This window comes from Porites lutea, chromosome 4 (genome assembly GCF_958299795.1).
Source record: "Porites lutea chromosome 4, jaPorLute2.1, whole genome shotgun sequence".
Classification (NCBI taxonomy): domain Eukaryota; kingdom Metazoa; phylum Cnidaria; class Anthozoa; order Scleractinia; family Poritidae; genus Porites; species Porites lutea.
In genome coordinates, this window is record NC_133204.1 from 2,536,538 (window position 1) to 2,555,338 (window position 18,801).

The 18,801-nt window shown below is 39.8% G+C and overlaps 1 protein-coding gene across 1 annotated transcript; it reads right to left on the minus strand.

Moving 5' to 3' along the window:
- Positions 1 to 140: 140 nt before the first annotated feature.
- LOC140933178 (uncharacterized) lies at positions 141 to 14,334 on the minus strand. The gene is made up of 12 exons (XM_073382692.1): positions 14,280 to 14,334; positions 13,784 to 13,825; positions 10,672 to 10,884; positions 9,570 to 9,794; positions 8,196 to 8,317; positions 6,913 to 7,361; positions 5,962 to 6,141; positions 4,536 to 4,809; positions 3,298 to 3,427; positions 2,868 to 3,006; positions 1,342 to 1,920; positions 141 to 387 (listed from the first exon to the last, which is right to left on the minus strand). The coding sequence occupies exons 1-12, from the start codon at positions 14,332 to 14,334 to the stop codon at positions 147 to 149; spliced, it is 2,649 nt and encodes an 882-aa protein (XP_073238793.1). The 3' UTR covers positions 141 to 146.
- Between the last annotated feature and the right edge of the window lie 4,467 nt (positions 14,335 to 18,801).

Here is an 18,801-nt window from a genome sequence, read left to right on the forward strand (position 1 = left end):
ACTTGCGCGCGCGTGTAATTCCTTCATTAAATTGAGGAAAAAGAGACGATTAATACTATTGGGGGATTGAACATCATACTCCCGGATAAGTACTAATCAGTCTTTCGGAAAACCGCGGGGCTCAGGGAAACAAAAAAAAAGAGCTCTCACATCCTCCCCTTGAGAAAGAAAATATCTTCAAGAACAGCCGCTTCCTCTTCATCTGTGTTAACGGTATCGCTGGTCAGCGGACTTGTTCCTTTGTAAGTGTCCTGTGAGTAACCGGAGTCTGAGGTGTCGAGTCCGTCAGCAACCACTGCGTTACCACAAGGCGCGATATGTTTCTCACCCTCCAACCCATCTACAATGTCCACCACTGAAAGCGGATATCCACTGTCTAATGGTATCCTAAAAAATTAATAATATTTCAAATATTGATATACAAAAGCGAACTTTCGCAGGGAAGATGAAGGACAGCGTCATTGGACGGTAACACTGAAGGTTTACCGCGGGCAGACAAGAGAAGTTTGCAAACCTTAAGTAAAGTACTTCAAAGCTATGGTTGCTACTTTCACTGTTGAAAGTTCAAGCTATTACCTATACGCTGTTAATTCACTAAACGTTTTGCCTATTTCAATTACCTAGACACGCTAGTGACATGCTGATTAATTCATCTTCACATTTGTTCACCGAGAATAAAATTTACCACCTTTCATTCTTTCACCGTACAGTACGATCTCGCTATTGCTGATCCAAGCAGTATGCAGGACGCGGGTCAAATATGAACCTAGTATATGGCCTCGCTCTCCATCTCTCCATGAGTTCTCCGTAGCTCAGTGGATAGAGCGCCCGCCCGGTGTTAGTCCAAAGCTCGTGACATGCTGATTGTTTCATCTTTACAATTTAAGCTTTATGGTTTAAGCTTTTTACTTCATGACTTTAATAATTAAATGACGGTGTTTTTCTTCACTTGTCACTCCTTGCACTATGATTTGGAAAATAAAATTTTACTACAACCCATTACGTGGTACTGCGTTGTAAGTGTTGTTTATTAGAACCATAGTTAATTGAGTGGAATGGTTATGAAACCCTTCAGACTCCTTTGTTATATGTTTTTGTGGACCTGAAAGTGCACAACGTTCAAAAGAATTCCTATCATTTTGATTGTATTGACCAATAAAAACGTTGCATTAATTTATTCCGTAACAATTTGCCAACAGAAAACAAAGGATTGTGCACTTTCAGGGTGCTTCCAACATAAACTACAGCACTGTTGTTTTTATCATTGTTGTTTGCCGCTTTTCATAACCAGTCTCCTCTAATAATTATGTTAGAACCGAGCCTGAAATGACTTATTCGTACCTGCCATAACGTGAGTGAACTTCACTGTACAAGGAAAACCGCTGATCACTGTCAGAAATTTCTCTGTTCAATGAGCCCGTTGGCCTATACGGGTTTGCTGAACGAGGCTCAAGAAATGGAAGTTGAGTATTAGATCCTTCGTCTGTTTGAAGCCGTTCTGCTATGGACTCTCCTCTTTCAACGGCACTTTCCTGACCTACGTTTGGATGAAACAAGTTACTGCTTGTTCTTCCACTAAACAGATTTGGCACAACATAAAAGTCCTCATCTTTTCTTTCTCTAAACGAAGCGTCTGTATGGTTGCTATGACAAGAGCTTCTGGAACTCAACAGACCGTCATTGTGATAGACAACGTCAAGAGTTCCGGTCATGCGTTGTGAAGAGGTTTGGGTATTATCTTTTCTCGAATATCTCACGTAATTTGAATGGGTCGCAGGTACAATGAGCTCATGTTGATGTCGAGGCTCTTGATAATGTTCCAAGATTTGCCTTGAATGAGGGAGACTGGGAGGCGCAGACATAACTCGTTCATGGGAGTCTGGAACTACAGGATCTCTGTTTTCCTTTCCAAAGTTCACTCTAAACGATGAAGAAATAAAAAAAAAGAGAGATATGCCTGGCCAGTATTTTCTGCAATGATGTTATCTTAGTATCCCATGACTATGTCGTTGTACTAAATAGCCGTAACGATGAAAAAAGAAAAAGAAAAAAAGACGAGAAATTATTACGCAATACCCTGCGAGCAGAGATTTCTTACTGGCACGGCTTCTAGCATTTAAGAAATCGTTCGCGTCGCTTGTCAGTCGCGTTGTTAGTTTGTAAACAAAGCCAAGCCAGAAAGAAACCTCTGCACGCAGGGTTTTTAACAGTTAGGCATGAAAGGGAAAGATGAGTTTAATAACTTACATGAACACAGCTAAAGCGTAACACATAAATGGACAAATTGTTAAAATTAAGGAAGCGTACTAAGAAATGGAGAGAGCACAATTCCTCGTCTCTTTTTAAAGGGGCTATGTCACACTATTTGCTGCCTTTTTAAAAAGTTAAATCTTGTCTTCGCATCAATTGAATTTTTTTAAAAAAATGGTCAAGTTTTGCTATTGAAGACTATATTTAGGTATTGATACTGTTTGCTGTCGTTTGTTGTAACGGATGGCAAGGATGGGCATGGATTGAAACTTGAAAAAGTTGGCCAATTTTTTGAAGTTTTATGCTTTGCCTGCAAAAATCACCAAAAACTATTATGGTAACTAGTGCTCCCTGATCAAATTTGTTTGATATATTCTTCATAACTGCGCAGGAGCATTTTGTGTGTAGGTAAAGGAGGCACAAAGTAATGACTTCCGTCAAAATACAGAATTGACCAATAACAGCAATAATATCTTCGTGACATGGCCCCCTTACAATCTTCACACGTTTCAGTTAATGCTTTAACCTGCGCACACTCCTAAATCAAACTCTCAAGAAACTTTTAGCTTAACAAGAATATACAGCAATTTAAATTTTAATACTGCAAGGGTTCCAACCTGTTACTTGCCCTTCCACGAGACATTTCAGCTTCAGAGGGTGCACATGATACAAACGTTCCGACAGACGACTCCGCCCTCGATCCTTGTACATCTGCACCTGGTAAGAAACGACCGTTTGACAAAATGGAAGAAGAACCTACAAGGAATCAAAGATAATTAATAACGGACGCAACTTACCGAGGAGAGTCGAAAATCTCGCAAGTACCTAATAAATATTTCAACGAAGATAAAACTTAACACAGGCAGTGCTCTCTCAAAAAAAGACAACAGAAAAAGACTCCGCAAGTGGCTTAAAGATTGTAACAAATATTTGTGAACGCGAGAAAGCACGTGAGAATATAACAGCGAGAAAAAATGGAAATAGTGGGTGACTTCTCTAAAATACAACCGGACTTCAGTGACCGTGGCAGCAGTATAACACACGTACCTTCAGGAGTGGGTATCAGAGATCGAGCTGGTGACACTTGACGGGGCTGTGAGGCGGGTCTGGGCAGTGGAGACGGAGCAGACGTCTCTTCTACGACTGTTATGGGTTGATTCATTCGACCAGTTAAAGCCTATGGTAGGGTAAGAGCATGTTCGTAAAAACACCATATGCGCGGAAACCAATTAGGCTATCCACTGGATAGTGATTTATCCGGTGGATATCATTGTCTACCTTTCCAACTACTTAGGCCTGGTGGATAGCGCTATCCAGCTTCTGAACAACTGGACCCTGGGAGATCGGGAGCTGTGCTAACTTGCCAACCTTTTATCTCGATAACAAGTGTTACTCTTCAGGGTATCAGGCCAGATATTGCACTCGATGTAATACTTGCAACTTTGTTAGTTTGTTAGTGATCATAATTTCCAGTTGTAGCTTGTGTGATTATAGGGACTTTACGATCCAACAACGGCGACGTCCATGAAAACGTCGCTCAAAAATAGAGTTTGCATCCTTTCGCTTTTTTTCGCGATTATTCCAATTCGCCTGGTTACTTAAAAAAAGCGAATTTGAGTTGGAGATGAAGAGAAGAGCAGATATAGTAGAATTCATCGCCTTGCCGTTCCCGTTCACAAGTCAACTTAAACTTTGGTCATTTTACGTCGTAGTTATGCAGGGACTGCAAAGAAATGTACTAAAAAATGCGATGCACGCGTAGAGTTGTTGTTTTGCTAATTAAACCTATTGCTTTTTTGACATTTCCGTGGCCGCCGCCGTTTCGTACCTCAATGGGCGACCACCTCCAATGAGTGACCAAAATTTCAAAGTTTTCTAAGTCAAAGCCCTATAGTTAGAACCTCTCGTCAACGACCACCACTTATAAGCGACAACGACCACTTTTTGTGTTGACCGCTTTATAATTTTCCAATGTTTTCAACTTGTCATTTGTAAGCGACCGCTAGACGCATGGTGTGATCTCTATGTTTGCTGTTTGTAATACGCTACGCAGAGTATACGAGAAACTTTAAATGATGGGATGGAGCTACACATATCCTACTTTTGAAATTGCGTGACATAATTTTTTGTTTCACAAAGTGAATAAAAGGTGTCCGGACCTGGACCTCTTCTACTGATTGATTCTCGTAACCGACCACCCCCGGCCCGTACGCGACCACAAAATCTTCGCATCTTGGGTGGTCGCTTATGGGAACTGTATTCGAAGAGTTTACAAAACAAATTACCTGACCAGCAGTTAGCACGTGTTTTGGTGACTTCACTGACGACGGTGGCTGTTGTTGTTGTTGTTGTTGTTGTTCCTGCTGCTGTTGCTGCTGCTGTTGTTGTAGGGTCTCAACCTGTTGAAGTTGCTGTTGAAGCTGTAACTGTTGTTTCTGTAGCTCAATTTGTTGTTGCTGCAGTTGTAATTGGAGCTCGTATTCACGGCAGTATAACCGGTACACAGCATCCAGCTCAGCTGAGAAGTTCCCTGATACTCCAGACGCTTCTGAGAAAGACCTGGTACAAAAACAAAAGGATCTGTAACCGCCGCCTGGTTAGCTCAGTTGGGTGAACGCCGGTCTGCTGAGCGGATCGAAGGTCGCGAGTTCAAACCCTTACTGGACCAACACTCAGGGTCTTTATATAACTGAGAAGAAAGTGTTGCCTTTTTAATGACATCTGCAAACTGTTAGACTTTCTAGTCTTCTCGGATAAGGACGAAAAACCGTAGGTGCTGTCTCACAGCACTTACACTTATCTGGTTCTTGTGAGACGTAAAAGAACCCACACCACTGTTTAAAAAGAGTAGGGGACGTAGACCCTAGTGGTATGGCCAACCTGTCCTGGCCAGGGGCCCGTTTCTCGAAAGTCCCGATAATTAACAGGCCCGGTAAGCTGTAAGATCGAGGTTTCAATAGTTTTGCACCTAACACGATAAAACTATCAGTTAATGAAACAAAATGGAGTAGTCTTTTAGCCAGGACCCGTGCTCTTATTCTTTATATTTCGATTTGATTAGTTGATTTCGGGCCCGTACAGTTAGCGGGACTTTCGAGAATTGGGCCCGTTTCTCGAAAGGCCCGGTAACTTTTCCGGCCTGAAATCAAATATTCAAGTAGAAATAAAAAGAGTAAGAGCGCGGGTCCTGGCTAAAAGACTACTCCATTTTGTTTCATTAACTGATAGTTTTATCATGTTAGATGCAAAACTACTGAAACCCCGGTCTTTAATGTAAACGGAAACAGCTTACCGTGCCCGTTAATTATCGGGACTTTCGAGAAACGGGCCCCTGGGGCCCGTTTCTCGAAAGTTAACGGGCCCGGTAAGCTGTCTCCGTTTACATTAAAGATCGAGGTTTCAACAGTTTTGCATCTAACACGATAAAACTGTCAGTCAATGAAACAAAATGGAGTAGTTTGCTGGCTAGGACCCGCGCTCTTATTGTTTATATTTCGATTTGAATATTTGATATCGGGCCCGTAAAGTTACCGGGACTTTCGAGAAACGGGCCCCTGGACTGGGTGCGTTAACTGTAAGGGGAGATCTTGGTACAGGGATAAACAAATGATCCTCATTCAGGTGTCGTAATGGCTACCTGCAAACATTGTATGTTTCAACTACAGGACTAAAGAAAGCAGTTTGTTTGCCGAATGAATAGAGAATAGCTACCTATCTTCGTTCTTTCGTGGTGGTATCCTTGGTTCGGAACCTCCAAACACAGAAAACACGTGCTTTTCATGAGTCGGGTACTGGGACATAACTGTAGGACCATGCTGCACCGCAGGCTGTGACTGGGGGATGGACGACGGGACATGGTAACCACCAGTAACGGACGAGGATGTGTTTAAACTAAAACAACAACAAATAACAAAGGCAAAAAATAAAATATAATAATTACAAAGAAACACACACACACACAAGCTACTTTGTTGTTCAGATATAACAGAACAGCCGCAGTTAAAACAGATGGTTATTTGGCCCTTGGTAATTATCAATGTTGTTTTTCGTGTGATTTTAAATATTTGAAGCCATGGACAATTCAACATGTCCCTCTTTCAGTGATCACAAGTACGAATAGCACCTGAAAATTGACATTCTTTCCCACAGGTCCAGGAACAGGCCACTTCCGAGTTCCAAAAACCCTCACCATCAAAATGAGGCCAAGTGCACAACCTTTCTTGTGAAAATGACTTTTATTTGTGTGAGAATGAAAAATCATTTCCATATCAAAGGTTGAGCACTTAACCTCGTTTTGATACTGAGGCACGGGAAGACATGGCCTATTCACGCACATAACTACCTAGAAATTACGAAGTTAGGCTTAACATATTTTAGGGAAGTTATAAGGATCTTAAAAAGACAAAGAATTAGGATGTGTTTACAAGGCACCAGACGAATTTTCGACCGGTTGAAAATTCATGCGTTTAGGTGATCGGTTCCCACGCAATCACCTTCAGTAACCGTACGAAACTTGAGACTCCTACTGGCTAGCCTTTCAAAGTTCCGTGTGAACCAGGAGCCCATCACTTTAAACTCTGTGAACAGAGCGAAGTGTCCCGTCAAATTTTTTCGCTGGTCGAAAATTCGTCCGTTGGCGTGTGAATGTAGCTTAAAGTTTACCTTGTTTCACGCAGATTCGACGAATTTAATGCGGGTACATCTCCCGGCGTGGTATGTGGTATTATCACGGTTTGGTCACGTGACTGAGAAGTTTCTTTACCATTTGTGTGTGTAGCCACAGGCGGACATCCACCAAGTACACCTTCCGCTATCTGCTTTGCTTGCGGTGACAAGCTCGATTTCCCGCGTACAGATTCTCTTGGCTGACTTAGAGGAAAAGAACTTAACTGATGAAGGGGTTCACTTTTCTCGTGAGGAGCGGAGTCAATTCTCTCTTGCGGAGCAATCACAGGTAACGGTAACTGAGACTTTGAACTGAGCTTCTCACTCACAGTCTCGGTGCTACTCGTATTTGGTCTTGTATTTCCTGGAATTTCTGTCAGCTCAGGTTTGGAGGGTAAACTGTTTGAAGGTGCGCTTGGAGGAATTGATGAGACGTCACCTGAGACCTGAAAAATATATATTTAACATTTTTTGTCGACTGCACAATCATATTCCTTTCCTAGCATATTGATGCTTTTTTCCCGCCGGCTTGTGAGACAAAATTCCCAAAACGCATCAGTCTTTCTTGGACTTTAAAACTATAAAAAAGGACAACAAGTTGTGTAGTTTATTTCTTGTTCCGTTCTCACTTGTTGTCTCATGTACTTAAAAGTATATGAGCCATGTACTGTACCTACACGCACGTGTTTCCAATCAAATATCGTAGTCAGCGGTTCAATGCTTGTAGAATGTTCAGAAGCGGCGCTGGTTGTTCTAATTTTAATAGTGCATAGCGAGGATATTATAAACGGAAACAGAAATTTAATGATTTTCAGCCAAAAATGTTAGTGTACTTTTTGAAAAGGCCAAAAAGAATGATAGTGATTCACGCAGCCTAGTCCCTAACCTCGTTATTTCGCGCAGCCTGTACGTTTCGGGTCACGAGGTCCGAACGAGTTTTGGAGTCTCCTTGCCGTGGCCGACATTGCTGGGAGTTGCTGCGTCCGTTTGCACGTAGCTAAAAGTTTGACTGGCTTCAAAATTTGAACAACAACTCCCAACAAGAAGGAACAACATCCAACAGGGTGTGCAAACGGACGCAACATGCAAAATCCAACAATGTTGGGAGTTGTTGGCCAACTATGTTGCGTCGGTTTGCACGGGGCTTCAGATAGTAGCGTTCCCGAAAAGCATTGACCGAGAAAGCCTGGGAAGACGTCGTACGAGGACTAGAAAAGTGATTTAGGTAATCTATATATTTTTAAACAGGAGCTAGAAGACAGAGATTGTATGTCTCAAACCTGATGTATTTCCTTTTGTTCATAAGCTACACTTTTAACAGGTTTTCTTGGTGATGGAGTTCTTCCATTTGACTGATACTTAACCAGCAGCTCCTGTAGTTCCACAAACCTCTTCTGCAGGTCTTCACGACATGTTAAGGATATGCTGGGATCACTTAAATGAAAGCCTTTCCAAGTTACTATTCATTAGCTTTATACCGTGGTCAGTCTAAATAAACAAATTAAAATTTATGATTTACGCAATTCTTGAGTAATCTTGAAAACGGTGAAGGGGGTCCAGCTAAATTTGAGCACAATCAATCTCTTTAACCTGTTCCTCTTTTTCAATTCAACCACCTTTTGTCTTGAATCCTGTAGACAGTTCATGCGTTCCTAGAGTAGCCTGGGAACAGCCGACATTTCGCAACGTTACCATTGGTTTCCCCGCGAAATGACGGCTGAGGAACGAGCGCAGAAATTCCACAGTGATGACGTGTTACTGCCTAAATCGCAATGCCTCTGATTGGTTCAAGCAAATTTTCCTCTCCGCTAGACCAATTAGAAGTACTGTCGCGATCAGGGTGGTGACACGTCATCAATATGGAATTACTTCGCTCGTTCCTCAGACGTCATTTCGCGGGGAAACCAGTGGTAGTGTCGCGAAAAGTCGGCTGCTGTCCATGGCAACGAGTCGAGGTTTAAGGTGACAAAATCCAGTAATTCGTATATGTAATTGTCTGTAAGTGTCAATCTCTCACTGTGAACAACTACAGTGTATCTGATGTGACTCTCAATTATTATCCATTCAACTCACTATCTCTTTTCTGATTGGCCGGAAGGGTACAGTGAGTTTTCGAAATCAGCGCCTGGGACGTCATCTAGCTGCGGATTATACAATAATCAAGTCAAGGACACTCAAGGTCACGGGCATTCATGTCATGTATGACCGTGGTGTATGATTTCTTAGGGTAATCACGTCAAGTTTGCGAGCTTTGTGTTACTTGCCGTCAGTGAAGAAGCAAAAACATGACTTCCAGGTCTGCTTCGTTGACCGAGCAAGACATCGAAAAAATAGTTGAAGACAAGGACTCACAAAACACAAAAAGGTCAACGAAGGTGGCAAAGGAGCTGTTTTCTGATAACATGAAAGAGAAAAAACTGACAGAACCGGAGGAAAAGAAAGAGTTGGCACAAACTTTGAAAACATTTTATGTCGAAGCGAGAAAGAAAGTAATAAAACAATTATTAGATTCGGTTTTTGTGATATCCAGAATTACCGAGGTCTCGATAAGGGTTATCAGCATCTGCCTTCGGCTTCGGTTGATAACCCCTCCCTTGACCTTGATTATTCTGGATCCAATGATTGTTTAGTATTGACATAACAAGAAAGGATACGGTGCTTCTCTTTAATAACGGCATCATATTCTTCCTGCAGGATAGCAAGCCGTTCTTCAAATGCCATCCTCTCTTCTTGAAGTTTCTCTTCAGCATACACCCGTTCCTCACCAACTTTAGCAAGTTCTTTAACAAGGTTAGCCACTCGTTTCTTGTCTTGAGGATTCAATTCCTTTAGAGTAAACTCCTTTGTGTTTCTCCCTTGTTCTCTTTTGGGTCTCTCACCTTTAAAAGGTGAAATAATTAACAAAAATGTAAATCAAGGTGCAATCAAGGAAGCTTTCCTGATTGTCAAAAACCACAAGTGCATGCTGGCTGCTGACAAAATATTATCTCAGTTGGGAATTAATTTGCTCCATAAAAACAAACATGATGATAAACACGGGCACTGGTTAATTTTTGTTTGTTTTTTTGTTTGTTTTTTTCCCCTCTTTGCTAGTTTTTATAGAGAGTGCTGGGGAACACGTGAGGGGGAAATGGACCAAAAGCAAATGTAAAGGAAATGTACATGTAGGTATAAAGGTGCAATCCTCGCTGCTTTAATTTTCCCTTATCACCCAAAATGCACTAAAATGCACTTGTCTTGGGGAGGCCCCCTGTCCCTCCCACTATGAAAGAAAAAACCTCCCTGCCCACACAATGTACCTTCACCCAAACACAGCTAGTGTGTGCTGCAAGAAAAATGCAACTTTTAATTCAATAATTTGCTGCCTACCAAGTTTTTAGCAAGAAGGGTGTCCAGCCATCCTATGGATACCCATTTTTGGAAGAAATACAAGGAAAATTCACTTAATCTGTTATAGTTTTATATGAAAACATGCCTTCTGGACAGCTAGTTTTCAATGTCTGGCTGAAAGCCTGCTGCCTACTTAATGTTTTTGTCTTCCTACTTAAGTTTTCAGAAAAACCTAAATTAAATGATGCGTTTGGATGACAAGCACTAATATCCAAACACTGGTTTACTGTGAAAACTGTAAAGAATCCACGATGTTCATTAGCTGCACCTAGGTCATTGACCTGAGGTCAAATCATCTTGAGCATTGATAAAACATTCAAGATACCGCTGTATGCTGAGAATTTTTACTACATGTAAGACTCTTACCAAGGATTAGTTGACGCTGATATGAAGCTGAATTAGAGTCATTGCTGTCTCTCTTTTGGTTTGTGTAGCTGGAACTTGTTTTCAGTGGGAAACACTTTTTTTCCAGTGAATTATGACTAGACTTTTGAAGAGTAACAACCCTTGGTTTAATCATGTGAACTGGTTTTCTCACCATGGGCATCTTGACATTGGTGTGTGGTTCAAGCAACATCCCTGATTAGAGAATAATGATAATAATTAATTTACTTTCAAATGACAAGGAAACAAGTTACTATTTAAATGACTTTTTCAGTCTGTTGACATAATAATTATGTCGCACACACCTATATCAAGATGAAGAAAATGCCCCAATCAAAGACACAGTGGTTGTTTACCATTTACATGGGCAAACCGGTCAGTTATCCCTAAATCCACATACAAATTCATATGTCTTAAAAGATTGAGTTGAGAGAATTTGATAAAAGTTCAAAGCATTTTCTCTTAGGTGATCATTTTATTAATTCTCATAACGTAATCTCGTGACAATGTATGGATATCATTGGGAGAAAATTGATGTTGGTCACTATTGGGACTTAAAGGGTTAATCGAATCGGTAAATTGGCAAACAAAACACAAGGACTGGTAAATTTTACTTCAGACAAGGCAACTTAATTTGAGTGAAGTCTACTTTTAATTGTTTACCATTTTTTCTAGATATCAAAGACAAACAGATCCAAAACAGAAATGACAAAAAAATTCACCTCATTACCTGACACAATATCTCTCTTTTTTAATAAAAGTAATTTTTTTCTCCCTGTTCACTTTTCACTGTTGAAACTCTTTGTTGACACCTTTGGCACCAGCCCTGATTGTCTATGTCATAGTTGATAGAGAAACTTTTAGTGAGTCAAGGTAACCTGACACAAGTAATTCTAAAGCAGAACCTATTCGCAGTGAATACACACCTGAAGCCTGTTTAACTAAATGTTCAAAACAGCTAAAACTGCAACTTTGTAACAGAAAAAAGGGAATTATTCAAACGTTCAGTACAAGCAAATGTTCACAGCTTCGTAGTCTTAACGGTAACAGTATACAATCTACAATCTAGAGCAAGACTACAATAGAGCCATATGCTAATTTAATGACATGTAGAGCACCTACACTTGCGTTTTGAGGTATTTTTCACAGTATTACATAAAGCTCTTCCTTATTGTCCGTTGATGGTTTCAAAAGTGTTCTTTGTCCCTCTTAGAGTTCTGACTGTCTTATAGAGAGAATAGACGTTTTCATGGTTTTTTCAACATTTTGTATGGATCATTTTATAAGGAAAATCCATCGGCACCACTGGAAAGAGCACCTTAACATTACTAAAACTGCCAAATTTGAAAGTGATACCTTTTCAAGAAATCACTTTCAAACTTGGCAATTTTACTAATTTTAAGGTGCTCTTTTCAGTGGTGTTGACAGATTTTCCCAAACTTGTCAGTGTCAAAAATTGAAAAACCATAAAAGGTCAATAAAATGACCGATAAATAGCAGTGACTCTGAAACAGGTGTCTGTCTTAGGGAGGTGTCCAGCTTATAGAGGTGTCAATTTATAAGGGGGAGTTGACTGTATTGCATGTAAATTTTAGAATCAAAATGCACTCTTGTCTCCATTTTGGTTACCACTTTTTGTATCTCTTGTATTTACATGTAAGAGTTTATATATTGAGTTTTTGTTACTTAAGAATTACCTTAAGAAAATAGCATAAATCAGCCCCAGTTAGCAAAAAAAAAAAAGAAAAGATTTAAGAAAAGAAAAAGAAACAGCAGTGAAAGCCTGAAACTGGTATCAAAGATGGGATTGAAAAACTGGAACACATTTTTTTTCTTAGAATACTGGTACTCCAACAAGGAAATAAGCACCACTTTTTCAGACATTAAAATTCCTCCAGGAATTTTTCCTAGTTGGAATAACCAACAGTACTTTCAAACTAAAATTTCTGAAAGCTATTTGCATATAGTAAGCCAACTGCATTAATGGGGGTCCTCTTTCCCTAAAAGTACAATAACACAGGCAACAAAAAACAGGTGAGGACAAAACATGGACCCCCTGTAATGGACCGGGTCCATGGACACTTTTTTTTTGGTCTCCCCCCCCCCCCTCCCACCTAAAAAAACAGTATAGTTAAATTATGCAAATAAACAGCATGCAACAATATCATAGTTTTAGTGACAAGGTCTAGATTGGCCAGGCCAGTCAGTTTGACAACTGGGTTGAAAGCACAGCTTTCAGAGAATAAATAGAGAAATAAATTATATATATTCACATCATTGAATCCTGGAAATAAAAAAAGAACTATTATCATGAAGTATCTCAGCTGCTTGCAATCACAAATTCGAAAATGGAGAGTGAGACTGGGAAAGAAAGTAAATATCAGCGATCAACACCTCCAAACCTTGTTTGCGATATTTCTGTAGCTTGATGCCAGCCATAATGTTTATTGTTCATTTCTCCTTTCGACTCCTTCTTAAAAAAAATGTCCATCGACCCCATCCAGATAAGTGGTCCATGGATCCTGGCTCCATGTTTTGTCCTTGACCACAAAAAGCATGTATCTTGTCTTGCAACATTGCTGCAAAACGAGTTGAATAGTGATGTTGCGCGTTTTACCACCCAGATCAAACCTGTCTTGCAACAAATCAGGTTGTTAACAGGTTTTGGTAAAAAGCTCAACATTGTTTTTCAACTCATTTTGTAGGATATTGTAAAACAAGTTGTTTTTATACCAAAACTTCACATTATGAGTACAAGTCCCCATAAAACACGTGGATGAAAAACTGTTGTAGTATCATCGTATATTCACCAATGAAATACCCGGTGAGCTTTTGCACAAAAACATGATATCCTCACATGTTAAAATGACATGTCATCTCCACACATAAAAAGAGTAGCATTGCTATTGTTACATAATAAATCACACCATTTGCAGCAAAAAAAATCAACTGAAATGGTTTAGTATCTCATTACTGTTTATACAATAAATACAACATAAGGCCACTTGGATAAATGAAACTTCTCTTTTTGCGTTGAAGACTGAGAGTGAGTGCAATATATAATAATCATTTTACCATCATGGTACTATCTAACCTGGCATGTGCAGTTTCAGTATTTTGTCATCTTGATCATTAGCTGAATTCACCAAGAAAATTAAGTCAAGGTTTAAACACAAATAATAATAAATTAAAAGTAACCATCACCTCAGGTATATCTCAGTCTACAATGAAATTCTCTTGTCGAAAGGAAATTTTCAAATCCTCAGATTTTCCTCATTATACCGGTTTGTGAACGAAGGAAACGAGAGGATTTTAAAAGGCAAAGGGTCTCATATAGATCAGTTTTAAAATATCAAAGTAAAGGGTGAAGTAACGAGGTCTCCTTCATTCAATGTAAATTCGAAAGGTCTAAAGCTATAAGCTTAACTATAAATCAAAGTATTTGGTAATTTTGCTCCATGAACATTTCGTTTTAAGTCAGATCATTCTGTGTTACTTTAACAATTTTTTTTACTAAAACGAATCAGCGATTATATTAGCAACATAATCAGGGATCAATAAGTTAGTACTACATGTTACGGAAAGGATACGATCTTTCGACCAAAAAACATTTGTCTTGCCTGCCCTCTTCCCCGAAGCCGCCATGTTTACTTTTGAAAACCACCGCCTAGTACCCAAGCCTTGGCGCCACTGGAAAATATGTAACCAGGCCTCAAAGTTGAGCTAAACGCAAACGTATTTCCGGTTGTCAGGGTATTGTGTTTTTGGCAACTTCTCTTATTTCGACGGGCAACGTTTTTCGTTTCGAGCAGCATTTTACATTCTGAGCAATTTCGGAGATATCGAAGCAGTTTTAAGTGCTTAAATTGGTCTTGCTTCCATACTTCACTACGTTGTAGCAGACAAGTTATGAATTTTCTCAGCCTCGTTTCCAGTCGTCCTCGGCGATTTCGGATGTGACGTCACCTGTCAAGCTTGTCGGTTCCAAGCTTTCGCTGGTCATTCGGATAGCGCCAACAGGCCTGGGTAGGAGGCTGGAATTTTCTGTAAAAAAGGAGACAGATCATGGTCTTATGGTCTGGGGAACACCGCGGCAAAACGTCTACGCATGCGCTAGTTTGAGCATTTCCGGTCACTTTTTCAGTCACACTTTCCAGTTAGATCAAAGTCTTCCACGCGCGCTTCGCTTCATTCTGTGTGCAGCTTGTGGTTCAGTTGTTCTGCTTCATGCTGCTCGGGTTTTTTACTATTTTGTAGTTACTGAAATTGCTTTTATCGGATAACCAGGCACAGATCACTGAAACAATTAGTCGATTAGGTTCAGAAAAGGTAAGTTGATAATAACTCAGTGTGTAATTTTGGCCAGAGCGTCGCAGGTAAACTGATTTTCATTCACGAAAACAAAGTTTTTGACTGCCATTTTTCACTTAACCTGGCTGAAACTAAGACATAAAAAGTTATCATTGCAAGCTTGTGTATTAATTGTAGTTCTAATTTTCAGTTCTTCAATTTCTCAGTCTTCATATTAAAGCTGATTCGAGCTTTATTTGGAAAACGACAACACACAATTGCTTTGTAGTTTTATTTACCAGTGAGTTTTACCGTGTTTTAAAACGAAACTCTTCTGAGTTGATTGCCATGAAACATAAGTTTAATTATAATGTTGAGGTTGGCAGCAAGTTGACAACTCTATTTATTTTTCTCAGAATCAGAATCAGAGAGTTAAAGATGGTTTGATGGCTTTTAGAAGTTGAAATTGTCATGCCATGTATTTAGCAGCTGGAAGTTTCGTGTTTGTATGAGACGCAGCCGAGCCGCACAGTCTGAAATTATTGAAGTCTTCAACCAAAGGACAACCATGTAAAAAAATTAAATAGGCATTTTCTTGAATGAAATTCATTTATAGGCATGTTTAGTTTCCCGGCACTGAAAGCTCCGGGTGTTCGTGACTGCAGTCACGGTTCTTAGTAAATCCCGCCCATCTTTTGTTTTGAGTTCTTGTTTTCTCTGATAATAAAAAAATTATTGAACGGACTAAAATTTCATTTCCTGGTTCTAGTGTTAATGATAATGATGACGTCTTTTATTTTGGTTTCCTTCACAAGTATTGCCATTTTTTTCTTAGTTATCGCCTTCTCCAAAAACCAGTAGCATACAAGAAATCCTGAAAAACAAATTCGTCTTGTCGAGCGCTCGCGACCTGCAAACTTCAAACATCATTTTCAGTGTTGGTGCAACCAGATAATCATGTGGTGCAAAAGTTTGACACTAGAAAAATTTATAAGCTTTCTAATAAAGTGATTTTTTTCGCCCCCTTTTTTGTCTGTTTCTCCCTTTTTGCTTTTAAACTTGGCGCGACGGCAATGTTATACTTACGCAATTGGTCTATATACTAGACCGAAAATAAAAAGCTGACCGGATGTTAAATTTTGTGCTCATGCGCAGTGTGTTTTGCCCGCGGTGTTGGTCTGGGGCATCCCCAGGCGTTATCGGCTCGGTCATTCCTGGACTCTACCATGAGCAGTGACGTCACCGAGAGATACTCTCCGAGAACGACACAATCTCGACCAAGATCTCTTCTGCGCATGTAGTGGAGAGAGATGAGAAAGACAAGGCTAAACGACAGGGCTGAATAACGTACTACGCATGTCGTGACATCACTTGTTTACTTGCGCGTGCCTGTGCGCGAATCACTCGTGCAGAGTGAAATTCTTGCATGTGAGACCATTTTCTCTTCGACCATTTGTTAAACCCATATTTGTGAATGCCAACGAAGGAGAAATTCTACAAATACGTTAGAAATGCAACTCATGGAAAGAAATGTTACGTACTCAGTCCAGGGATCAAGGAAAATGTTTTTGACCCTCCCGCCGAGGTTTTTCATTGTTTTGATCGTCACTAAAAAGTTTGCAGAAAGATGACCTGGAAATTGAAAAAGAGCAATGTGCTGGAGTTTGGGCGACTTTTCTTCGATGGTACGCACACGATTTACTTAAATTTATGATTTACTTAAATTTACTTTATTGTGGTTAAAGAGGAGCAAATCTTTGTAATGTACTTAACTTACTTATTCATTTCAATTTACGATTTACTTAAATTTACTTTATTGTAGTTAAGGAGGAGCAAATCTTTGTCATGTAGCCGAGCGATAAAAGTTGTTGACCGTTTCTTGGTGGCAAGAAAGCCGGCTTTGAGTGCGATGATACTACTACACAAGAAGTCAAGAAAGTCATAAACTTAGTTACAAATCGTAGTGCGATCAAAGAAGCTTTTTTCTTAAATATAGTTTTAGCCGGGTTAGAGGCGCTGGTCGAGCTGTAGAATCAGTATTTATTCGGTTAAGTTTGTTTAAAATTTAATTCGCACCTCTAAGCTTATTAATGAATAAACTTTTAAAGTTTAAAGCTGTTGAAACTTTGAGAACAATCACAAGCTGGCTCAGGTGAATTTTCGTATTAATTATAACAGGTTTGAATGAAGCAGAAGAATTAAGGAATGAAGATCTAGACTTCGGAGAGAAAAATAAATAAAAGTTTATAAAGAGTCAGATTTTGCTTTGCCCCCCACCCCCCCCCCCTCGGGGGGGGGGGAAGGCACTCCCTTATATCAAGTCATTGATACTTTTACCAGCAGGCATCGAATGCATTACTTACCTATCGGACGATTTCTTAGAACTGATAACATATTGATAATCTCCTGACTTTCATTTCTGTTTTCGCTTGAAAATGTACACATTCGAATGAAAGAACTGTTTTCGGCTTCATCTGTGTATCTTCTTTTGTTCATAGAAAAAAACGGAAGAAACATTACAAAGGTGGAAACGAGAATTCAATAAAGTATGAAATAATCTACCCGAGTTAGTTTAAATGGGAGCCTTAAATATTCGGAAACCACCTTAAAAATCGGGAAAATGTGAGGAGTTTTGAAATCCTTTTGCAAACGATACTATTTATCGCGGGGATGCTTCTTTCGTGCGTCTTTTTTTGTTCATAGAAAAAAAGTAGAAGAAAAATTGCAAAGGTAGAAACGAAAATTGAATAAAGTATAAAATAATCTACCTTCATTTTAAATGGGAGCCTTAAATATTCGGAATCCACCTTAAAAATCTGGAAAATGTGAGAATGTTTTGAAAATCGTTTTGCAAACGATACTAGTTTAGACCCCAGACCTCCCCCGTCTCTGCACATGCGCAGACGTTGTTCAGCTTCAGAACAATGCTCCGTTCTCTCGCCCGCTCTCTCCTAGACTTCGCACGGACAATGGATCAAGAGATAACGCCTAGGAACTAGGCTGGGTCTAAGGAAGATCATGGGCGCAAGATGCATACAGCCGGGCTGCCGGGTCAGCGGTTTTTTAAAGAAAATTCAAAACGGCGGACGAAGATTCACTCTCGACTGACTCTAGTGTCAAAAGATTTTAAAGATATTAATATTGATCCGAAAGCTTTACTCATACATTTTTTGATTTTTTTATGAAGACAAAGTTATTTAGCAACTATGCCTGGTTACGCCGCACAAATGCACAAAAATTTTTAGAAATCTTACTTTTGTTGTACAATTTGCATATTTTTGCATCGGACCAAATAAAAGAAGAGAGCAACTAAAAGTGTTTTTGGTTTTTTTTGAGCAACTTTCGTTACAAAAAGCAACTTTTGACTTTTTTTGAGCGACTTTTTAGCAACTTTTTGAGAAATAAAGGGAAAATTTTGGGGAAATCTCGAGCAACCCGTGGAAAGCCCTAACAACATGTGCCCAAGCTCACCATGACATTATACTACTTAGCTAACTAGTAATAACCATAAGTTACAACGATCGAAGGTCAAAACACTTTTGTTCCATCGCTGAGGGTCAGCCTGGCCGGCCGAGGTTTGCGAAAGTTTTACGTGACAGATAGTCAAAACACGCATGATCACAGTATGAGAGACGGAAGGTCCAAACGGGCGTGATCAAATTACGTTCTGTGCATTCCATTCACTCTTAGTGGAATGGCTACATACATGCAACACATGCGTAATAACAAGTAATAAGCAAAGCTTACGGGGTGCGAACGACAGTTACCTTCGAAGTTCAAAACGCTTTTGCTCCAACGCTGTGCTTTGCGTAAGTTCCACGT